This window comes from Juglans regia, chromosome 14, assembly GCF_001411555.2.
Source record: "Juglans regia cultivar Chandler chromosome 14, Walnut 2.0, whole genome shotgun sequence".
NCBI lineage: Eukaryota > Viridiplantae > Streptophyta > Magnoliopsida > Fagales > Juglandaceae > Juglans > Juglans regia.
This window is the reverse complement of record NC_049914.1, coordinates 4,586,122-4,611,667: the sequence shown is the minus strand read 5'-3', so window position 1 is coordinate 4,611,667 and position 25,546 is coordinate 4,586,122. Positions and strand designations below refer to the sequence as shown.

The 25,546-nt window shown below is 33.1% G+C and overlaps 2 protein-coding genes and 1 pseudogene across 4 annotated transcripts; 2 read left to right on the top strand and 1 right to left on the bottom strand.

The window, feature by feature from the left end:
* Positions 1 to 3,635: 3,635 nt before the first annotated feature.
* LOC109008530 (serine/threonine-protein kinase MHK) lies at positions 3,636 to 13,210 on the bottom strand. The gene is made up of 18 exons (XM_018988650.2): positions 13,025 to 13,210; positions 11,818 to 12,133; positions 11,621 to 11,723; positions 11,343 to 11,411; positions 11,142 to 11,231; positions 10,609 to 10,747; positions 10,394 to 10,496; positions 10,124 to 10,176; positions 9,269 to 9,335; positions 7,084 to 7,195; positions 6,926 to 6,991; positions 6,733 to 6,801; positions 6,597 to 6,654; positions 6,374 to 6,478; positions 5,415 to 5,449; positions 5,282 to 5,327; positions 4,688 to 4,763; positions 3,636 to 3,894 (listed from the first exon to the last, which is right to left on the bottom strand). The coding sequence occupies exons 2-18, from the start codon at positions 11,823 to 11,825 to the stop codon at positions 3,876 to 3,878; spliced, it is 1,218 nt and encodes a 405-aa protein (XP_018844195.1). The 5' UTR covers positions 11,826 to 12,133; positions 13,025 to 13,210; the 3' UTR covers positions 3,636 to 3,875.
* A 3,015-nt stretch (positions 13,211 to 16,225) lies between these two features.
* Positions 16,226 to 22,124, top strand: LOC109008533 (chloroplast envelope quinone oxidoreductase homolog). 3 transcript variants are annotated; one of them, XR_004798334.1, is made up of 6 exons: positions 16,226 to 16,414; positions 17,251 to 17,392; positions 17,488 to 17,576; positions 19,181 to 19,867; positions 19,962 to 20,096; positions 21,951 to 22,124. XR_004798334.1 is itself a non-coding variant. In XM_018988653.2 (4 exons), exons 1-4 carry the CDS (start codon positions 16,349 to 16,351, stop codon positions 19,865 to 19,867), a joined length of 984 nt encoding a protein of 327 aa, XP_018844198.2. In that variant the 5' UTR covers positions 16,226 to 16,348; the 3' UTR covers positions 19,868 to 20,116. The 3 variants fall into 3 exon arrangements, 1 of the variants encoding a protein (XP_018844198.2); XR_004798333.1 differs by having other exon boundaries at positions 19,941 to 20,096; XM_018988653.2 differs by lacking the exon at positions 21,951 to 22,124 and having other exon boundaries at positions 19,181 to 20,116.
* LOC109012812 lies at positions 19,994 to 25,461 on the top strand (annotated as a pseudogene).
* Positions 25,462 to 25,546: the final 85 nt, after the last annotated feature.

The following is a 25,546-nucleotide window of genomic DNA, read 5'->3' as shown; positions in this document are numbered from 1 at the left end:
AATATTTATTCTACTTCGTGATTAAAAAAGTATTTTTTAAGAGTTGTGCTATACAGAAATCTCATACTCTACACACCCACTTAAAAATATGTGATTTTATTTTTTTATCCTCATATTTCATATTGAATTATGAGGATAAAAAAGTAAAATCACATGTTTTTAAGTATGTGTGCAGGGTGTGGAGCTTATGTTTAGAATTTTTTATTTTTTAATGATTATTTTTTTACTTTCTGATTAAGAAAGTATTTTTTAATGATATTTTAAATTTATTATTTTTTTAAATATTTAAAAGTGTAAAAAAAAATCTATATAAAAAATAAATTAAAAAAGTACACATAGAAAAGTACATGTTAAGCCCAATGGAGCCCCTAGCGAGGGCTATAGCATGTGCATTTTAAATATTTTAAAAAAATCATAATATTATTAAAAAATAATTTCTTAATCATGAAGTAAAATAAAATTTTTTATAATTTTTTATATATATATTTTTTACTTTCTGATTAAGAAATTATTTTCTTAATAATATTTAAAATTTTTTTTAAATATTTCAAAATATTAAAAGATCTATATAAAAAATTATTTAAATAAAACACATATAAAATAATACTACAGCCCCCAACGGGAGTTGTAGCATCACCCATGTTTTATTGAAAATTAAATAAAATATTATAATATAATTTTTATTATAAGTTTTAAAAAAATTAAATTATTTATTATATTTTATATAAAAATTATAAAAATTATATGAAATGATATCATTTGATTTCGTGTAATCAAATCAATCTTAAATCGATGTCACATCATCTCATCTTAGTATCTAAATTTTTTTTAAATATAAATATGTTTTAATTTTTTATATAACCTCAACATAATTTTTATAATTTTTCAGAATTTATAAATAATACATAAAAAATAATTCAATTTTTTAAATACTAAAATAAAAATAATATTTTTATTTAATTTTCTCTTTTTTTAAAATCTCATAAAATATTTTAATTCCAAAAATTTTACTATTATTTATATATTATTTTCCTATTATTTATAAATTTTTATCTCATTTTAACATTCAAATTACACTTAATATGTCAGGAGAAAAAAAAAAACAAGAAGGACCGGAGGGACAGAACAATGTTATATTTTTTTTAATAATCATATGTTACATGATGTCAAATCTATCAAGAGTTCTATATTTCACATTTTAAAATTTCAAAATTGGTATATTATATTTTTAAATTATCAAAAAATTCATATGTTACACGTTTTATGCATGTTTGATTGTTAAGATTGCATTGATTCATCTATTTTTGTAAACATTGATAATCAAAATAAGATGAGAATAAAGACTATCACTATTTAATAAAAGTTAAATGTTTGAATTTTGATAATTTAAAATGTAAAACATTTTTATAGTTTGAGGATACAAAATATATCCTTTACATTAAACATTATAAATATGACATAGTTTGACTAGATATCAAACATCTAATCATTTGTTAGCGTTGATGGTACGTTAGTGTTATTGAATATATTATCTTGAGAAAACAAGAGTTGACCCAAAAGTTGGATATTTTAATACATGACCCCGCACCCACGGGGATTTCAATTGCTATAAATTGCCTTTGAGGAAGTTGTATTAAGACTTTAAAAAATACTTGATCTATGAAGAAATTTTATATAAATAAATTTACAAATTCATATAATTTGATATTGTTATAAAATAGATATAATGTATCCCATTATGGCTCAAACTCAAGAGAGATTTAAATGGGTTGGTGATAGAACAAAGAGAGAGATATTACAACATTAAAAAAGTGGTAAATTAAAGTAGAGTTTGGATAGTGAGATGAGATGAGATAGTTATATATGAAAATTGAATAAAATATTGTTATAATATTTTTTTTAATATTATTATTATTTTGTGATTTAAAAAAGTTGAATTATTTATTGTATATTATGTAAAAATTTATAAAAATTATAGTCTTTCGTGTAAAATAGTTAATTGCTGAGGACTTGAAGATCTGTTTTTCCTTTTTATCATTTTTTTTTTTTACTTCAGTGTGCTCTTGTCTGTCGAAGTTCGCAGGAAGCCACTGTATTTTAATGGAGCTGCTAGAGAGTTTCAGTTTTATTAATGATGTATTAATGTTAATTAATTCAGTAGCTGACATTAAATTCGCATTTATAGAATTTCCGGGCAATAAATTTACTTCACATGTCCAGTACCCAAATGATAGATTTATGGAAAATGCTACATGCTCCGCTGGAGCTCCCGCTGGGGCTGTAGCATTTTTTTATATATTTTTTTTAAATTTATTTTTATATAGATATTTCTAATAATTTTAAATATTTTAAAAAATAAAATAAAAATTATAATATTATTTAAAAATATTTTCTTAATTATGAAGTAGAATAAAAATTAATATTTAATGATTTGTATTTTACTTTCTGATTAAGGAAGTGTTTTTTTTTTTTTCTGATTAAAGAAGTGTTTTTTAATAATTTGTTTTTTACTTTCTGATTAAGGAAGTGTTTTTTAATGATTTTTTTTTTTTACTTTCTGATTAAGGAAGTGTTTTTTAATGATTTTTTTTTTTTAACTTTTTGATTAAAGAAGTGTTTTTTAATGATATTTTAAATTTATTTTATTTTTTAAAAATATTTATAAGTGTAAAAAAAAATCTATATAAAAAATAAATTAAAAAATTACACATAAAAAAGTACATGTTAAGCTCAAAGGGAGCCCCCAACGGAGGCTGTAATATGACTATTTTAAATATTTAAAAAAAAAATCATAATATTATTAAAAAATACTTTCTTAATCACGAAGTAAAATAAAAAATTATAAAAAAATATTTTTTTATAATTTTTTATTTTACTTCGTGATTAAGAAAGTATTTTTTAATATATATTTTTTACTTTTAGATTAAAAAATATTTTCTTAATAATATTTTAATTTTATTTTATTTTTTAAAAATATTTTAAAATATCTATATAAAAATTATTTAAATAAAATATATATTAAATAATACTACAGCCCCAGCGGGAGCTCCCAGCGGGGGCTGTAGCACTACCCTAGATTTATACCAAACTGATACCTTTGGTTCGGTTAAAAAAAGAATACAACGCACGCAGTCTTACCAAATGCGTCATCAAGGACAAAAAAATAAACGTAACAACTTTGATTTAAGAGTAGTCTTATGTGTAATTATAATTTTATGTACAATATTTACATTTTCATTTTTTTAAAAATTTAAAATTTTATAATTTTCAGCATATCAATAATTGATATATAGATAAATAAATATTTTATAAATTTTTTTTAAATACAGTTAGCATTTTTATATTTAAATTTTAAATGACTGCCTTCATTTAAAGCAAAGCTGTAAGAAATTATAAAAAATATTACATACGCATCCTCACTTTTGATTGATTTTTTTTTATACAATGGGAGATGGGGGTTTCGAACCCATTTGAAGAACGAGACCGTATGCCATCAGGCTCTTGACAAATGTTAGAATAAGAACTGATTTTAGATTCTTTGATTGTCACCAAATGTTACAAATACAAACAAATCTTAGACTGTGTTTGTATTTGTAACGAGAGAGAGAGAGAGACTTTAGATTTCCTTCAGGATATGAACAGAAGAAACATGAAATTTCAGCAAGTTTCATTCTAAACATCATCCGTTAATAGATGGAGTCTCAAAATATTCTCTTAAACTTGTCTGTAAGTTACTCCCTACATGATATAATGGCAGAACTTAAAAGGTAGGGAAAAAAAAAAAAAAAAATGTACAGCCCCGATTACCTGACAGGGGGAGGAGATCAGGCTGCCGAGATGTGATTGAGAACCTTACAGATTATGGATCTCCCATTTTATGGACGTTGAAATGAACTGTCAAAAGAAAATAAAATGGTTCAAAAGAGAGGCAGACGTTAATCTCTATACTTGTTACGGAAACATACGTAGGCAAAACAAAAGAAAGAAAGGCTGAAAAATACTTTATACCATCTACATCTCTCATTAACAGATTATGATGTTTTTGACTAAATTTTTATATATTAAAAATGCTGAAAAGATGAACAATGCATAAACACACCTATGTTAAAAGCTAAGATGGATCAGATATTCAGATAGATAAATGGCATTGGAATTGATTTAGGGAAATGTTATATCTACAAAGAGATCTCACAAAAGTAAAATCATAAATTGACGTTATTTTATATGATATGTTATATCTACTTTACAATAAAAGTAACTTTACAATTTGACTTACCACATCAAGCCACTTCAGTTTGTGAGTTTATTGTTTTGAAATCTTTTTGTAACTAAAGCGTTTCTCATTGATTAATAGGAAATCTTCATTGACCCAAAAGATAAACCAAACAACACCCGCGAATTGGAGACTATAGGGGGGCAAAAAATCTTCTTATATCATTGCCAGGACAAATGCCCACAAAAAAACTAAAATATTAAAGATAACGAGGCTTCACGTGCTTTACAATCAATGGAAGACTATCATGACTCAAATGAGATTGGAGAAACTACTACAGCAGCACAATCAAAGTACTAATACAGCAAGGACAGTTTAAATCGAAAGAATCTTCGGACCTCTCTCTATTGCTTTACATAAAAATATCCTCAAAATTAGCAGGAAAACAATAAATACGGGCTCAAATAAACTAACCTGAATGATAATGATAAGGACGACTCAACTCGGGGTTGAATTCTATTTCGATCAGGAGAAATTAGTGGCCAAAAAACTGGAATAAACATGACAATTAGTCGCAACACAAAACAAAACAAAACAAAAAAGGCAGATTTCTTTTCCGAAAAACAATTGAACTATTTGCATGATTACGACACCCATAAGCTAAATGAAACTAGCACTTTCTGCCTTGAAGAAGAGGTGCAAAAATACAGGTAAAAGAAACCAGAAATAAAACAGCTTAATGATTAAATTTTCACTCCTCTCAATCCCCGTGAATGTATCTGATCTTAGGATTGGTAAAGCTAATGGCTACAGCATACATGTTCCAATTACACTAGGATCCATAACAGACTAAAGAAAAAAGAAGTTTTCTCAGGTAACTAGCTAAAAGAGATATTTTGAATTTTCCCAGAACCAGAACAAAACTCCCCAAGATAACTGGGAAATCAAACGAATAAAAAGTATTTCAGGAACAATTTTGCAGTGGAAAAAGAGAGTTCAAGGGAGAAGATATTTTTCCCCTTCAAAGCAGAGTCCACTTAACTAGAAGAGTTTAGCGCAAAGCATTACCTGACCGTTCTGAATGATCGTTCAGACCAGAACAAAACAGTATGTCCTGCATAATGTTAAACACATATGTCAAAACACAGTGCAGTGGTGCTTTAAGTACAATGTGCAGCTGAATGGGAGCTCTACGACTCACCTCTCGAAAACCCTGAGAAACATTATGCACTACTTCTGCAAGAAACAGTTCCGTCATCAGGTAAATGGAACAAAGCCCATCCAAAACACGTGACAAAAAGAAGTGTTGATGAAAGACCAAGATTAAAAAGAATCTAGGAAAATAATAATTACAAGCATGTGTCATATAGGAAAAGAGTGATTACAAGTGAAGGTCCAAACATTCCCCAGAAAGACATCCAACCATTCCTAAAACTAAATAACTTCGCTCCAGCAGAATACATTTCTCTAAGATCATTAATTTTATCCAGCAATATTGATTGTATAAATGATATAACATTATGAAGACACACATGTTCCATGGGGAGACCCAAAAATGGTCAAGCATTATCTCCTTTTGACAAATTTCCCAACCCATAATTAGGACATGGAGGTCATCACCGCCCAGGGTTAATCCCACTGTAATGGAGCCCTCGGAGGGGTTTAAAAAAAGTCCTACCATTCACCATTTTACATGAAATGGATGCTCAACTCTCATACTTGCCCTTGAAGCCAGATACCATACAGAAAAAGGGCCAGACTGCCATGCTTTAACATTTGCAAACCCATATAAAGGGTTTTCATTGCACTTCAGCAGTCAACAAAAACCACCATGCAGGCATAAATGTTGCAGTGACTCAGGGTCAGGTACTGTGAGGGCCAAACAAGCCCCGGTCAGATGAAGAAAATCTCTGACCAAAACAACCAAAAACAGAAATTGGACCATTCCAGTGGGGGTCAAGTAGGCAGGGCAGCTCAGACAATTAGATCAAAATTTCAAAAGCTTGGTGCTGACCAGAACACTGAAAGTTACATGTAGTTAACATGGATAGGGGAAGATTGTTGAAATGATGAAAGCACTCTTTTCATCTTCCCGATTAAATGCACAATTAGATACCGATTTGCTAAACTAGAAAACTCCCACGGCAAAACACCATTTACCTAAGTTCGAAACACTGGGCTTCACAGCCAATGTCAAGCCAAGAAAACAGTCTTCAGGTTCAGGGCCAAAGTCCTGTAAATTCAATTCCAGTTTTGGCTTTGCTCCTGAAAAATAGTGGAGGAAGAAAATGAATAAGTTACATCCAAAAATCTAAGATGAAACAAAATACTCAGTTTCAGCTCTACAAAATTTATGAAGATTTAATAAACAAAGTGCCCTTACCTGCATTGCTCAGTTTTAGCTCAAGTGGATCACGAAGTGGATGAGGAACCCAATCCACCTGTCCAGCACATGTTAGTATATTCAGATAATTTGATAATATATAGAAAAAAAAAAAAACTTGAGAAGCACACATTACATGGAAAAAAGGATGTTGTAATGATTCATCTGCTGATGGCCTCCTTGAAGGATTCCACGAACATAGTTGCTATGGACAGCCAAAAAGAAAGCATTAGATATGAAATCATAGTGTTATTCCACTAAATTGAAACTAGACAACAGGTGTTGATTGTAAAAGCCATAAACTAGCATGCTCTATTCACAACACTCACCAAAATCAAGTCAATAGCTTCTGAACTAGCACTTGGAATGATATCGGAAAGGTTTGCAGGTGAAATCTACGTAAAAGAATGATTGTCAATGATGATAATGAGAGTAAAATCAAAGCTATGAAAAGACAAAAAATTGAACAGACCAAAAGAGAACTTACCTCTTCACAGCTAAAAATGCTGAGCAAGCGGGAGGTGTTTGTCCCTTCAGGGAAAATAGTAAAGTCCGGTGCACCAAGTATATGGCATATCTTGCACAATTGATCCATTTCACTGCCCATGTAAGAAACTAATGAATAAGTAATTTAAATTTTCTAGTGTTTTTCTTTTTTAACTTTATATGTAAAAGTTTAGACTAGTGCAGTACATCAGGCAGTTCCACAACCATATTTTAGTCTGAATCAACATCAAAAGTCATCAGAAAATAGAATTCCTCAAACATGTATGATAAAACACAATAGCGTTTTAGTTTATACGTTGAGTAGGTTTTCCCTGGTTCCAGCTTTTAACACATAAGGATCATCAATGTATGGGGTGCAGGCCTGTAAACATTTTTGGTGTCTCATCCATTTTCACATGAGAAGCGCTTCACAACGGTCGGGCTGCAAATCTCACAAAAACAGCCCTCCATTCATCTCAAGCCACGTAGGAAAAAACACTCTAAGAGACATACACTCCACCACAGAGAATCAATTTGTATGTGCTAGCCCGTTTCTCATTTGCACCGTCCTCTGCCCTTTTCTTCGTCACTGCTCTCTGTGCACTGCCCTCAGTCCGACGCCGACGCTGACGCAAGCTTCTCAGTCCGACACCTACTCAACCATCTCAGTCCGATGCATCATTTATTTCACATTAAATCAATGGAGTGCATTACACTAGATTATTCATTGGCTCTAGACCCCTCACGTTCTCAATCCTTTCATCTTCTCTTGCCGCCGTCGCCAAGCATCTCCATCGCGGCATTGCCTATCATCTCCGCCGTCGCCCATCTCTATCGCCGATCTCCCCCATCTCCGTCGATCATCTCCATCTCCTCTCCATCAAAACCCAATCAAACCATAATCCATTCAAAATCACAGTGAAATCCATCTCAAATCCGTAATCTCAGATCATCAAGTATAGAGAATAAGCTCAAAATCATAGTGAAACCCATCACAAACCCGCAATCTTGGTGGCACTAGGTTGATGCTAGAAAGACGTCGGTGGCGGCACTGGGTAGAGAATCTCGTCGGCAGCATTAGGAGGGTCACGATTAGGGGCTGGTAGTGAGGAGAGTGGTGGAGAGGGTGGCTTCGATGCGAGAATCAATTAAGAGGGAGGGGATTGTGGCGGAGAGGAGGGCTCGAGTTCCTTGTGCGACGACGAAGAGAGGGGCCATCGTCGTGGTGGTGAGGGCGGTCATCATAGCGGAGAGGATTCTGTGGGAGAGAATGGAAGCCAAATCGTTGAGTCCGTGGGGGAGAGAATGGAGAAAGGGAAATTGCGAAGAGAGATAGAGAATTTCTGATGTAGTGCTGGTCCAGGATAAGTGTGGTGGAAGTCCTAGGTGTTGCTATGTGATTGGGATGCTGTAATTTGACTAAAACCAGTCCGACCGGTCCTAAAGAATTCTCTTTTCACATATATGTAGGACCACTTATAGATCTAAAATTGTTAAAATAAATCAATAAGCCATAATCGGAAGTCTTTCAACCTTGGCTTATTGTAGTACAAAAAAAAAAAAAAAAAAAAGGTGCACCTACTCTTCTGTACAAAAATAGGGTTTAATTCATATACTGTATATGTGTATATGAACAACAAATTATGCAAAATTTGATAGGCAATCAAATATTCAGGTGATTATTCTTTTGGATACTGCAAGTAGATAGCTAACTAGGCTTGTGGATACTCCAAGTAGATAGCTAACTAGACAACTCCTTGACTAACTCTAACTTGTTCTACATCTTCAATGCTTAAAAAATATCATTCAGTTCTGCTAAAATATACATGAAATAAAATATGGACAGCTTTTGATGGAACAACTAGACAGAAGACAGTAAAAACTTAGTCTTATAATTTTTTTTTTATTGGCACTGGTGTCCAGGAACAGTGTCCAAACTAATCCCGGGGGTACACAAGCCCTTTGGCAAGGAGTTTCCCGCAAGTGCACCTCGGGTAATTCAAGGAGAAAATCCCCCAGTCCGATGGCCCCTAGAGATTGTTTGCATCCAAGGGGATTTGAAACTTAGACCTGGGGGGAGCATACCCCCAAGCCCAAGGCCTACTATAGTCTTATAATATCACCAAAGGATTCATTTTTATGATGCACAAAGATGGAAGAAAGTGAATTCTAGAGACAAAAATTACCTTTTACCGGGGAAAATGGGGGATAAAGTGAAAAGCTCAGCTAGTATGACCCCTGCTGCCCACATATCTGTACACAACTTCATTTGTCAGTCATCACTCAAGTAGGAAAAGAAACTAAGAATACGGAATCCGAAAATTAATGTATCGAATAAAATCCTACTAGAGCCCAAACAGATCAATTTTGCACTGGTAAATTCTATACTCACCCAAGGAACTGCCAAATTATATTAATTAGCATGGTGTCTAGTAAAATCTCTCTCCACTCACGTGTGCTCACAATGCACATGTGCATACTTACATAGAATGACTCTTTCATCAACGCCATGAATTGAAGTGTCCCAGGAAAGATTGTTGCAATCACGTTAAGGACAACCCTTTCAATTTTTAAAATATGGGTCATGAAAAAGAAATATAACTTCTCCTTTTAAGAATTGGAGCTTTTAAAATATGGGTTATTAAAATATGATCCTTTATTTTTACCTTCATGGATTTTAAATGCAAAATGGTTTGACTTCAAGGGCATAGGGAACTGAAATATGACCAGTCATTGACCTAAGACCATTAAAACCTTTTTGACTTGATAACACTATTCCAAATTGAGACTAATCAGAATAAATCAAGTTGTAGTGCTCAAGTGGAAAACATAGGCTTAAGTAATCAACCTAAAACATTCCAGCCTTTCTGTGAGAGAGAAAGCAGCTAACACTTAAAAATTAAGAAAGAAAGAAGAGTGGAGAAGTTTCTGCAATGACTGGTATTTCAAAAAATGATATACTAACAGTTGGAGTGTAGTGTGAGAGGGAAAAACAAGAGTGGATAAGTTTCTGCAGTGATTGGGGTTTCAAAAATGCTTACCAACAGCTGGAGTGTAGGATGGAGACTGCAACAAAACTTCTGGTGCCCGATACCTAGCATATGTATAAACACAAACCACAAATGTCAATACAACCTGAGAGTTAGATTTAACAGTATCAGTGAGGGCACACATTCAGGCATGCAAACACATCCCCCAAAAATTAAAACATTACCATATGACGTGTTCACTTAACAGAGCAATCAGCACTCGCATGTATGGACATGATGACAGAGAGAATAAACAAGATTAGGTAATTTGATATGACTCACCACCGTGTGGAAACATATTCAGTATAAGGACCCACTGATGACACTTCTCTAGCCAGTCCAAAGTCGGCAATTTTAAGAAAGTTGTTTGTCACCAGCAAATTTTCTTCAAGGACGAAAGGGCCAATAAAAATCTCAAAAAACTCATGAAAACACCAATAAATAAATCTTAAAACAAGATGGATGAACACACAACTAACAGTATGAAAATATTTTACCTGGTTTTAGATCTCGATGAAAATATCCATTTCTGTGCATGTGACTAAGTCCTTGCAACACTTGAGACATAAAGTTCCGGATCTCTTCTTCTGAAAATGGACTTTGTCGGTCTCTCATTATTTCATACAGATTACAATCCTGGAGAGACAAAGTCCAGAATCACACTTGAGGTAAATAAAACAATGGCACTCCATTGAACGGGGTTCAACATTTAAATTCAGAGCGTGAATCAATTTTCATAAAATCATAGCATGCGCATGCACACTCACATAGAGAGAGAGTGAGTGATAGTGCTATAAATTTGAAAGTAATAAACCAACATTGCTTTAAAAATTTGAAAGCAATCACAAATAGAAAGCATATCGATTGTGGTTAGAATGAAAGCCATGCTAGAACTAGTTTTTTTACAATTCATAATTGAGCACAAAAAAACAAATATATATTGTGCACCATTGCCCTAGTGCGGTGGAACATGAATCCCTGGGATGTATGCATAAGTATCAAAGATCAAATAAACACTCTAGTCTCTTACCATGTACTCAAAAATGAAGAAGAGTTCATTGTTTTCTCTGACAACCTCCTTCAACTTTATGATATTGGGATGATTTAATTTACGAAGTGCCTGCAAAAGGCAATGTTACTTAAGATACAAACAGCACACACCGTAGAATAATCCATACATGCATACGAAGGTTTGTAAACTATTTCCATTCAAATTTACTATAGTCCATACCTTTAGTTCTCGTAACTTTGTGTGTTCTTGCCAAAAGTAAAACTTTCTCTTTAATTTCTTGACAGCAACCTAAGATCAGAAATACCACAAGAGAATCATCATGCCATACTTTACAAAAGCTCTCTGCTAATGCAAGAAAATAGAATGAAAAAACTGTAACATTCTAAAAGTAAGGAAGTAATCCATTGCCCAAAAAAAAAAAAAAACCCTCAGTAAACATAAAGATACAGGAAAGACATGCTAAAGGATATAAGATTGCTTTGTATAGAAAAACTTACAATCTCGTCGGTTAGCTTATCCCAGGCCTTATATACACAACCACAAGTACCATCTCCAAGCTCTTTCAAGATTTTGTATCTGGAAATAAAAACCGCAGCATCACTTATCAAAAAAATAAAAATAAAAACAGCAGCATTAGGCTCAGGAAAGAAAAACTGGAGATCTTATGCACTACAAAGCTAAACAAGTAACTAACCTTTCCATAATTACAGGTGCAGCAAAAGATAATCAGAAAATTTTCAATGGAATTCAATCATCCTCCAAAAGGAGGTGTCTGCACTGACAAAACAGTGTCTGCAATTAGCTTTTAGAGATTTTGCAGTTCCAAACTGTAGCTTGAAGCATTCGTTGTCGTAAAAAATCCACTTCTCATTGCAGGAGTGACAGGCAATCAATGAAAAAACTATCAACATGTTGCAAAACTCCACTCAAACTCCAGCAAAGCTAGCATTACACCAAGTGTGCCCCAATGTTAATCCGTTTTATTTACATCTGTTTCAAAGAAAGCCCATCTGTGAAAAAAAAAGGGGGCAATCAGTAAAAAGAAGAATCATTCTTAAAATTCGGAACCCCTCAATATTGAAAACGAAGATATTATTTTCCAAAATCTTAAGAATTGCCTATCCCCAAAAAACACAAATAAAAACGAAGTGATACATAAGCTATAAATTCTTCGTCTGCTTCCTATGCAAACGAATAGGAAGGAAACAAAATGTCCTATTAATTCTCCTCAACCCAAATACCTGATACCATTAGGCCCAACTAAGTGGAAGTTTTCTTTTTGCGGGTCCTTATATTAATTTAACCAGGATACAAAATTTTGATTTATTTCCTCAGACTTATATTCTATGTTTTGACTGATATTATCAGAAGAAAGAATCGTATACCAACGAATATATAAGAATAAGGATTGAAATCGGACTTATATCCAATAGAATCATAATCATCACCTCTACGCTCCAAGAATTAATATGCAAAAGTGATTTTAGAAAAAACACTCTATGCTATAAATAAAATCAAATTAGTCAGAGTTTTTACTTTTAATACGATGAAGAATCAAATTCAGACCCAAGCCAATCATCAACTAAACATTAGCCACAATTTTGTCGTCAAGAACAAAACTCTGACTGATACCGAACAACCAGCTCCAAAGAAACAAGCCAATTCAAACAATCACTCCCTCAAATCAGTTTCTCGTGTATACGTATAAACGGATAGTTTTTTTGTTTCTTTTCTCTTTCCTCCGTTTTCTCGGAAACAAAACAGAAATCCAAACTGCATTGTGTTTGGCTGATAAATCAGAGCACAAAACGAAAAAAAAAACACCAAACTGAAAGCTGGGAACTCGCAGCATCACCGAGAAAATTCAGAGATTGAAAATTTGAAAGAGGTTGAGTTCTCACCTTTGAAGCTACACAGAAGACAAGATCAAAGAACTGAGATTAGAAGAGCAAGGCACACACAGATCACCAATGCGTACACGAGTTCTCTCGGAGAAAACGAGAGAGAAAGTTTCAGAGAGAGAAGTTTGGATTACTGGTTAAGCCATTAGAGGAAGGATTCCGCGGAAGAAGCAAAGGAGAAGAAACCAAAAGGAATTATATTATATTATAGATTTAAAAATATTAAAATATTAAAAACAAATCGAGAAACCGGTTGTTTTTTTGTGATTGGCGATAGGAAGGGAAGGTGGTCCCCATTGCTTTAATTATTAAATATTATTCATTGGATTACGATTGTGTCCCTTAAGTACCTCAATATTACCGAGGTATCCTTTTGCCGTCGAATGACGATATTGCCCAGAGCGACCTGATTGGGTGGATGGGATTTGTCTACGTGAGGGAATCTGCGAATGCTGAATACAATTGAATAGAAGTCACAACTCCATCAAATGAAAATTATTATAATTTTTTAAAATTTTTAAATAAAAAATAATTCAATTTTTTTAGGTTTTTAAACAAAAATAATATTATAAAATAATATTTAATTTTATAAATTTTTTTATTTAATTTTTTCTATCTCTTTTTTCAAAATTTAAAAAATACTTAACTAAAATTGTCTTATTACTATTCACAAATTATCTTATTATTATTTATAAAATCTTCATCTCATCTGACTCTCCTAATCAGTGGCGGAACTAGAAATTTTTTATAGAGAGGCAGAGCAAAGTTAAAATTATAATAAAATATTTTTTATTTTATTTTTGAGTCAAAATAATTTATAAGATCAAAATAATTTTGTATAAGAGGTTAAGATAACGTTTTAGAGAGAAAACCAACCCAATATGAGATAATATAATCCTATTAAATCATAAAAAAGATTAATACAAATTTTTTTTTCAAACTTTTGGGGGGCCATGGCCCTGCCCTGCCCCTGTGTAGGTCCGCCACTGCTTCTAATTAACCCTAAAATCTTCCTAATGCTAGTGATAAACATTAATAACTGTAGCGAGCAAAACTTGATTATGGAAAAAAATCCATTCCATCTCATTTTAGTTTTATGATTTAAAAGATGTTTCGTCAATAATTAAGAACGATTTAAAAAATATCGATTTAATTGTACAAGATTTTCCAAAATGAGTTGCTTTCAATGTTGGAAAAATATTCTCATACCAACCATCTCTCGGCTTTGATTGTTCATTGAAATTTAATTTATTTATATTAATTAGATAGGAGGATATATAATTTGGAAGTCCCGACGAATGTCAATTTAATAATACTGATAAAAAAATTAAAAAGCAGGGTTTGAAACCATTAAAGATTGATCTCCACTCGTTCTTTTTCATTGTTCTTACTTATTGAATAAATAAAGATCGCGTTTAGATAGTAAGATAAGATTAGATAATTTTAGATAAAAGTTAAATAAAATATTGTTAATATATTAATTTTTAATATTATTATTATTTTAAAATTAAAAAAAATTAAATTATTTATTATATTTTATATAAAAATTTAAAAAAATTATAATAATAATATAAAATAAAATAAAATTATTTATGTATCCAAACCAGCCAAGTGAAACCATTTCAAATGGTGACGGATTTAAGTTATCTTTGTAAATTGCAATTATCTTTTTTTTCCTCTTATGTTAAGGTTTTAACTTTTCAAAGAGACGAGGGAAACTTGTGAATACCATGGGACGTGAGCGTCATTAAATAATTGGGGACTGGTTTTTATGTCCATTAGCGAGTTTTGATAGCTCTTTCTAGCCTTTAGGGTGTGGTTGATGCGGTTCGGATCCTTATCGAAGGAAAAAAGGATGCGGTTCGGACCGTTGATTTGATGAGCATGACTGACACACGAGTTTAAGCTGTGAACCGGTTTCATTACGGGAATTGCTATCCAGCTAAAAGAAAGCACGAAACTTTCATGCCTTCGTTGTCAGAGAGTGAAACGTGTAATGAAAACATTTTTGTCGCTTTCAGAACTGCAACGTACGTTTTCAGAAGGGATAAGAACAAAAGAGTTACAGGCTGATGGATAACGTGAATTTTCAAAAAAAAATTTGTATTTTTAGGAGCAGTATCATATCATTTTATTTTATTATTATAATTTTTTAATTTTTTTTATAAAATATAATAAAAATTCGAATATTTTAAATTTTAAAATAATAATATTAAAAAATAATATTTTAATTAACTCATCTAAAATTATTTCATCTTATTTTATTATTCAAACGAGATTTTAATAAAATATTTATGTCATGATTTGATTTAAAAAGTAAAATTTGAATTTTAAATCTTATAAATTAAATCTCACCGTTAAAATTATATAAATGATATATTATACACACTAATTTAAAAATAAAATAACTCAAAAAATGATATTAATAATGCGCATTATGATTTAAGTTTCAAATTCAAATACCAAGCCTCCAAACTGATGCTTTGGTTGTCATATTACAACATATTAATAGTAATAATTATAATCTTTATAAAAAAAATAAAATGTTCAAGAAAACAAAAGGAGAGAAGTTTATATTTTATTAAAATAAGAAAATGATTTATACTTAGAACGTATAAATTCCGTATGCTTTGGCTGTTCCAGTTATACTACTCAAATTGCCGTATTGATGTGCTACCACCACAGTGGGTTCTTAAAAAAATAAAAAGTAAATATTTAAAAAATACGACATCTGAAAATACAAAAAGATGAGGATTATCCTAACTACCATCTATCATTTTTATGTTTTCATTTTATTTTTTTAAATAAATTATATGGTACCACCATGTGCAACGGTATAATTAAATCGTATAATAATATTTTATAAAAGAAAGTTTTATATATCGTACTGTTATTTTATTTTTATTTTAATATATATAATGCGACATATTTATTATTATTAAATAATTATGTATAGTAAAACGGATTCGTTTCATTTGCGACCCAACTGATAGGGAGTCCAAGAGTCGAAGGATTTAGGCCTACAGTTATTCTGCATAAGAGCCCAAAGCCCAGAAAAAGAAATATTGTACTTGTGACGTTTGATGAGGGTGGGACCATGGCATTGTCCAAGTGTTCAGTATACGTGGTGCGAAATCACCAAACGGTCGATATGGATGTCATCGGAGGTAAACACGTGGGGCGCATGACTGAATTTGAGACGCTGGTTGCCGATGAATGCTATATTTACGTTTGGGAAAAAGAAAATAGGAAAACACCATTTCCTAACCGGAGAAATCATTTATCAGTTACGTTTTGCCCATCATTTCCTTTTGAGCGGTGGATATGGCAGGAAAACTCATGAATGCACTTCAGTATACTGCCTATGGTGGCGGACCAGATGGCTTACAGGTTATTCCTCTTTCATTTTGTACTACATATATGCTGCCTTACATTACTCTCTCACCATTCTTAATTGTTTTCCTTTGAAATCTCTTCCTGAAGTTCTTGAAATATGTGTCTTTTACAGTTTACTTCTTGTTTGTTTAGGAGTTTCTGTGACTGATGAAGGCTCTCCAGACTAAGATAGAAGTTTTGAATTTTAGGTCCCGTTAGATATGAATTGAGATGTTTTTAGATAGTTGAATAAAATATTATTAGAATTTTATTTTTTAAATATTATTATTATTTTGAAATTTGAAAAAGTTGAATTATTTATTATATTTTGTTTAAGAATTTAGAAAAGTTGTAATGATGAGTTGATATGAGTTTTCAATCCAAATGGCTTAAATGGCGATTAAGAATTGGGTTTGGGGTTGAGGATCCATTTGGTGTCCTGTGCAATTTTTTTTGTCTATTAGTTTATGTGGCATGACATGATGGAATAATTTAATCAATTTGGTTATTGGGTGTTTGTATGTTCCATGGAATTGGATTGGCCATTGTGTGGGGAAATGTGCTATTTTACTGGTTTCAGATCCAGCTTCCAGGACATACAATTCATATATAATCTACGAGACAGAAACTTATAACCCAACGTGGTTACAAATACGTTGTATTCGGAAAAATAGGTCTTGTACAAATCATTTCTCTTTTATAAAAAAGTGGACTCCAATTTACTTTTATCAATTTATGAGCTTTCTTTTGTTTTTATGTTTGCTTCACACAATGAAGCCACTGATTTTATATCATTATGAACCTATGGCTACCTCAAATGAATTTTTTGTGAATTTCATGCTTGTTTGCAGCATGTGGAAGTTCCAGTTCCCACTCCTAGTAAAGATGAGGTATTGTTGAAATTAGAAGCAGTTAGTCTAAATCCATTTGATTGGAAAGTTCAGAAAGGCATGCTTCGGCCTTTTCTTCCTCGCAAGTTTCCTCACATACCTGGTAAATCAATTTCACCCCCACCCCCCGCCGGAAAAGAAAAAGAAAATAATTTTGATTTTTGCTTCAAATAATGAATATTTTCCTTGTCGGAACAGCTTCTGATGTGGCAGGTGAGGTTATAGAGGCTGGACCAGGAGTAAAAAATTTCAAGCCTGGGGATAAAGTTGTAGCTTTTACCTCCAGGGTAAGATCTTGCATATATTCTTTTGGCTTGTTCTTAGCTTAATCTGAAAATACACTTCTAGTTCTCATTGTCGGGGAAGAACAACCTGACCGAAAACAAGATTCCAACAGTCGGTGATTGCTAGCTTCATTGTAAGAGAATTCTGGTGTCCATGGAAACTTCCCCATCATCTTTGGGCGATCAGTCTCACTAAGTCATAACAAAATCGAAATAATGCTATGCGCTTTGACTGTCAATTTCTCATACCAGTTGGCTTGACATTGAGCAAAGGAGAGTATTTTATGATTCATTTATCATTTCCCTTCATTCCATAGATTAATAAATTGATTCATATTCTAATTTTAGGGGGATTGGGTTTATACTCGTTTTTCATGCAATGGGTTCTGATTCTCTCTTTAAACCCTCTATCATAAGTAGGTGAAGTTGGCTTATGAGAAGCTTGCAATGTGCATAATACAAAAATCATTAAGCCCTCTATCGTAATTCACATATTTTTCTGAAACAAAACAAACAAAAAGAGAAACGCTTTCATTCTTTTACATAGAGTGATAGATATTTAGCTTTTAATTAGAATTTGGTCATCTCAAAAGAGAATCGTGACTGTTTTAAGAACAAATTGGAGCATGCTTAACCAAACTACACACGAAACTAGGATAAATACTTTTATTGGCGAATTCTTATGGGTACTACAGAGTTTCATGTTAGACTTTGGGGATATTAGTATGTATTCACTCAAGCAGAAACGTTAGTGGTTTGGAGCTTCTTTTAGAGTTGAAGATTATCTAATGAAAAGCTTCAGTTTTTTAACTTCCCAAGCATTGCTAGTATATTTTCTTCATGGTAGTGTAGGCTTGAGCTCATGCATGGTTGCGTACTTCCACATAAACTGTTTACAAATTTTAATATTTTTTCTGTACCAAGTACTTATAAAAAAAAAATTGCTGAAGTAACTTGACCGCACATCTGTTTGAATTTGTACAGTTGATAAATTGTGCCACCAGGCTCAGAACTTTGCAGTAAGCTGAGCACGCGCATGATTTTTGTCCATAAAAAACTTGAGATTTCCTTGTCTTAATATATACCTTCTTAAAAGTCGTTATCAAAACCAGGCTAGACTGGCAAGAGAAATCAATAAGCCGGTATCCCAGCCAACTGTTGAGTATGATTTTTTGTTAGGCTGTCTGCAAAATGGATTATACACTAATTGAATCAGAAAGCTTCAAGTGACTTGGTGTGTACTGGGCGACCTTCGTTCAGACAGAGTAAGGAGGGGTGAAGGGTTGACTATTATGAACTTTGCTGTATTCTGACATAGCAAACAATGACTTTAGAAGGTTGTTCTAGGTGTATTGCGACCATGTCAAAATTTTTAAACTTACCTGCTGATATTGGGATGCATATGGTGTGCATTGGACACTTGTCTGGCCTTTTCCAATCCTATACATGCTTTAAAACTTCTTATTTTTTGGGGTGTGAAGTGATACAAAAATGATGTAGTCATTCCATTTGGCATGATGTTGCACCATTTTATTCATAATGATGTTAGATGTCCCGAGTCTGCTGTCTCAGTTCAATGTATGTTGAGGTTCTTGCATTGATGACAGAATGGAGGTGGACTAGCGGAATTTGCTGTAACCAAGGAAAGCTTGACAGTTGCAAGACCACCTGAAGTTTCAGCAGCCGATGCAGTTGGCCTTCCAATTGCAGGTTTGACAGCACACCAAGCTGTCACTCAATCTGGTATCAATCTTGATGGAAGTGGCAAGGAGGCAAACATTCTGGTAACTGCTGCTTCAGGTGGTGTGGGTCACTATGCTGTTCAACTGGCCAAGCTGGGAAATGCACACGTGACAGCCACTTGTGGCGCACGCAACATTGAACTTGTCAAGAGCTTAGGGGCTGATGAGGTTCTCGACTACAGGACCACAGATGGGGCAGCTCTGAACAGCCCATCTGGTCGAAAATATGATGCAGTCATTCACTGTGCAACTGGCATTCCTTGGTCTACTTTCGAACCTAATTTGAGCCCAAATGGGAAGGTAATTGATATTACTCCAGGACCTACTTCCCTGGTCACTTTTGCCCTGAAGAAACTTACTTTCTCCAAGAAGCAACTGGTGCCACTAGTCTTAATTCCCAGGGGTGAGAACCTCCAATATCTTGTTAACTTGGTCAAGGAAGGGAAGCTCAAGACAGTGATTGACTCAAAATATCCCCTGGACAAGGCCGCAGAGGCTTGGGCTAAGAGTATTGATGGCCATGCAACTGGGAAGATCATCGTTGAACCTTAGGTAATATAATGCTCCTGGAAATGGTTGTCTTGATGCAATTAAATGAGAATATTGTTTAATATATTAAAAGCAGGGCTTCTACGCTGTTAAACAGGGTTATGAGAATATTGTTTAATATATTGGAGAATGGAGAGAGCCTTCTACACTGTAAAACAAGGCTTCCGAGGATGTTTGTTTTGTGCAACAGCCAAGTTCATGCCGCGTGATATTACAAAATGATAAAGTTCAGGTTCACATTTATGTTGTCAATTTGTTCTTTTAACTGTAGATTCCCTCACATATTCATCACCCGGACCTAGGTTTTACTTCAAAGAAAATTTTGAAAAGAGAGTTATTTCATAAAAGTAAATTCACTAATTGATCTAGTCTAATGTGGTATGTAAGATTGTAAAGTTATTCTTATTGTAAAATTAATTTAATGGATTACATAGGCCCCGTTTGGTTTAAGAGTTCATCTCAACTAATTTAATCATTAAGATTTTTTTAAATCTTTACATAAAATATGATAAATAATTCAATTTTTTGAAATTTTAAAATAATAATAATATTAAAAAATAATATTTTATTTAATTTTTATCTTAATTTACTATTCAAATCTTACTATAAAGTCATATCAATTTGTGGTTCTCTTAGGCTATGTTTGGGTACCAAACATTCCTCAACACTTTTCAAGTATTCTCGTACTTTTGAAAATACTTTACATGCCAAACAACTTAAAATACTCTTAATGGAACCCACAAACCCACTTCAATCTCTATTCATAACTATTCACAAACATTCTATAATACTTATCACTATTATATATAAATAAAAAATATTTATCACTATTATATATAAATAAAAAATAAAATCTCTATAATATATAAATAAAAAATAAAATCACTATAATATATAAATAAAAAATAAAATCATTATAATATATAAATAAAAAATAAAATCACTATAATATTTATCACTATTAAATATAAATAAAAAATAAAATCATTATAATATATAAATAAAAAATAAAATCACTAAAATATATAAATAAAAAATAAAATCACTATTATATATAAATAAAAAATAAACTACTATAATATTTATCACTATTATATATAAATTAAAAATAAAATCACTATAATATATAAATAAAAAATAACATTACTATAATATTTATAACTATTATATATATAAATAAAATCATTATAATATTTATCACAATTATATATAAATTAAAAATAAAATCATTATACTATTTATCATTATTATATATAAAAGTAAAATAAAATCACTACAATATTTATTAATATTAAAAAATCACTATAATAAAATTATTATAATATTTATTATTAAAAATAAAATCACTATAATATTTATGGGACACATACATTTTTTAACTACTTACTCAAAAGTCAACAACTCAACATACTTCACACATCCAAACAATTCAAAATACTCTCAATTGGATCCACAAACTCACTTTAATCTCTACTCATAACTATTCACAAACATTCTCAACACTTCTCAACACGAGTAATTCTACATACAACCGTGAAGTACGTAACCGCCGCGTAATCGTTTTGAAAAAGAGTGGGGTCCACTATTAAAAAATTAATTTTTTTCATGTGGATCCCATATTTTATTCATTTTTTTCAAAACGATTACGCGATGATTACGTAATTCACGGTTGTAAGTATATTTTCTCTCTCAACACTCAAACGTACCCTTAGACAGGCCGAGGACGATGAAACTTTATAGTAAGCTCTGACGTGAGGCATGCAGTGAATGATGAAATGGTTTGCATTAAAAAGTTTTATCGAGTCAAGTTAGATAAAAATATTAAAAAATTGTTTGAATATAATTTTTTTAATATAATTTTTATTTTGAAATATAAAAATGTATTATTTTTTATATTTTGTTTATAGTTCAAAAAAATTATAAATATTAGATAATAATTAAATGAAAAAGTTGAAAATTTAAAATCATATTTTATGTTTTAATAATATTTGTAAAGAAAATTATTTTGAGATAAAACGAGATCTTCGCAAGTTCCCAACTAATCTCGCTTTCTAACCATGCAAATCTGTCTCGCTGCATAATGCAGTACACGATAACGGGCTGATACGATTCACGCCGCTCTGCCTCTTTCCTTCTCTGCATGTTGAGTCAGACAAACAAACTCGTCGGCTTCCAATTGAGATCTGCTAGTGTATTTCCATATTCTCAAATCGACTTCCTTTCTTTCTTATGTGTAGCCACACAACCAGCCAATCTGAGAATGTATAGATGGCACAATCTCTCGCGTATCGGCCTTGATCAAGTCTCTGGTCTCTCATAAGTCATATGACCCCACTTTCAGCTTCCAAGACTATTGAGCGTCACGGCTACAACATGGAACTTGGTGTTCGGTTTTTCAAGTGGGTTTGCAAGCACTCCACCTCTTGTTATGACTTAGACAGTAGAATCATTCTGTTGAACTCAATAATATCTTCCAATTTGTATGCTATTGCACATAAGGCCGTAATTGCATTAGGCAACGTGTGTAGTGGTAGTGAAACTGAGATGTTGAAGCTGATGGGTGCGCTTGACGAGATGCGCAAGGTTGGCTTTAGGCTAAGTTACCCTGGTTATACCACTTCATTGTTGTGTTAGGCTAAGTTGGACGTGGGTTCCTTAGCATTTTTGGTCTATACGAGAATGGTTGGTGATGGGTTTGTTCCTGCATTTATGGACTACAGAACCATAATTAATGCTTTATGCAAGAATGGGTTTGTACAAGCTGCTGAAATGTTCGTGTATGGTGTTGAAACTTGAGTCTCGTTTGAATACTCATGTTTGTACTTCTTTGATTTTGGGTAATTGTAGGGAAGAAGATATCCAGGAGGCGTTCCGGGTGTTTGAGAAATGTGTTGGGTTGTGTGTAAAGTCTGGTTTGTGAGTAGAAAATTGAGAAACAAAGAGTTCGCTGACTGTCGCTCGAGCGGAGTCTTGCATGACAGTGGGCTCGAGCGAGACACAAACCCGGGTATTCGCTCGAGCCAATGTTGATTGGCTGTTCGCTCAAGGCGCGCTCGACATGTTGCTCAAGCAAAGGACCCAGTTTTTGCCAACTAAGGTTTCCAGCGCCGTTGAATATAAATATGTAATATTTGATTTATTGTGCACATTTTTCAGCATATTTTTCAGAGAGAAAAATAGTTAAGTGAACGCATATTGTGTGAGAGAGCAAAAAATCCTAGAGAGTGAGTTAAGATTGAGAGATTGTAATATCTTCTGATTAATAAGATTTCTGTAATTCTATGGACGTAGCAAAATTGTCGAACCACGTAAGTTGTGTGTCGTGCTTGCTTGATTGTGTGCTTGTTTATTTGTTTGACATAGTTGGTGTGTGTGTATTTTGCACAACAAAATGGATATTGCAAAGGAGGGCGGATAAGTTTCTGCATTTGAGCTGCTTGTTGTGATGGAAAAAAGGAACTGCAAGCCCAATATCCGCCCAATATCCGAACATACAATGAGCTTAATTTTCAGAGGTTGTGCAGGGCTAATAAATCTCACAAAGCCTTACGAGAAGGGTAGTCCATGGAGGGTTATTACCTGACAGGGTAACTTGTAATGTATTGATTGATGGATTTTGCCTAGAAGGTCAAATTGGAATGGCTTTTGAAATATTCAAGTCAATGAATTCTTTTGGTCTTATACCCGATGGCTTTACTTTCACTCCTTTAATTGATGGGCTCTGTAAACAGGGTAGACCAGAGAAAGCATGTGGTATTTTAGGTTTCATGGTAAAGAATGGAATATCCCCTGATGAAATAACATTTACAGCTCTTCTTGATGGGTACTGCAAGACTGGAGAAATTGGAAATGCATCAAGGCTTTTAATGAGGGTGGTGGAGAAGGGTTGTTTGACAACCTGTAACACGTTCAACTCCTTTCTTGATGTTTACAGCAAAAATGATAAGGTGCGTGAAGGAAATGCTGTGTTTAGCAAGATGCTAGAGTATGATTTAGTTCCTTGTGTAGCGACTTACACAATATTAATAGATAAACTCTGCCGAGCTGGTGAGATTACTCGTGCCTTTAACATATTGGAGTTGATGAAGCAGGATGGCTGTACCCCAAATGTCGACACAAATACTGTAATAATTACTTGTCTCTGCCAAAATGGAAGTGTGGAGGGGCAGAGATGCTTCTCTTAGGATGTCTCATTTAGGGATATCTCCGAATCACATTACGTATACTCCATTTGTGAAAGCACATGTCAATACCGGTAGGTTGCATCATGCCTTCGAGATTCCAAGTATGATGGTTGAAAATGGTTGTCAACCAAGTAGTCATATATATATATATATATATTGTTAAGAGGTGGCTTGAATTCAGATGAAACAGTGCAATGTTGTATGTTCGCTCGAGCGGAGGTTCACTCAGCTCGAGCGAAATCAGACAGAGAGCCTCGCTCGACATTCGCTCGATACTCAGCTCGAGCGAATTGAGACAGAGAGCTTTGCTCAAGCATCGCTTGACATTCAGCTCGAGCGATATGAAGACAGAGAGTTTCGCTCGACCCTCGCTCGACATTCAGCTCGAGTGATATTCAGTCCGAGAGTTTCGCTCGACATCGCTCGTCTGTTGGCTTGAGCGAAGTGTACAAAACCTACGCTCGCTCGACACTCGCTCGAGTGTTCGCTCGAGCCAATGTTCACATAAGTGAATTCTCACTGTTCCTATAAATATCAAACGGCGCCTCCCTTTTCAATAATAACTTCAGAAATTATTTTTTGTCTTGTTTTTTAGTGATTTCTTGAGAGAGAAGTTAAGAGTGATTTTGAGAGATAAATTCTTTGTGAAGTTTTGTATTATTCTTCTGTACTCCATTTTTTGTTATAGTGAAATCTCTGATACCGACCCCACCAGTGGATGTAGGCTCACTTTGAGTCGAACCACTTAAATCTTGGTGTTCTTTCTGTGTGATTGTCATCAATTTCTTTCGTTTATTTCCGCTACTATACTTCGAGTTAGTCTTAGATATACAGTTATTCCCAACATATAGATATATATATATATAAATCTCTGCCCTACTTTCGGGGACTGTTATGTCAAATGGGGCCAATGAAGCCAGTGCAATCAGTTCTACCTGCTGTAAAGAAGGTAGAACCTACTTTCAAGCTCGAAGATAAACTAGAGAAATGTGGTGCGCCTATTACCCACTTTGACAATTTTATATCTACTCTGTTTATGCAAGGAGGGAAGAATTGCCGAAGCAGATAATCTGACGAAAAATATACTGAAATGAGGTATGTTTCCTGAGAAGGCATTATGTTGTATCACGAGCCGTACTGCTTGAAGCTTGACTTCATGAAAACAATTATCAATCATGGGCTTGTTCCATCTATTGCATCTTACTGTTTGGTCCTCCATGATCTTTACCGTGAAGAAAAGTTCCTGTTCAACAAGCTGAGGAACTTGTTTCTGATCTCTTAAGATAGATACAATGGTGTCAAGGAAAAGCTGCAGTCTTACCATATATCGAGTTTTTAGTCAAGGAAGTTGAACCTCAAAACTATCTTGAGATTCTCGAAGTAATAGAGGGAGTGCGTTACGATGACTCATGAGAGGCCAATTATCTGGTTATACTACGTTAATTTAATGAGTAATATTATATACAGTTGTGGGGTGCATAAGCGTCTTGCAGTTGCT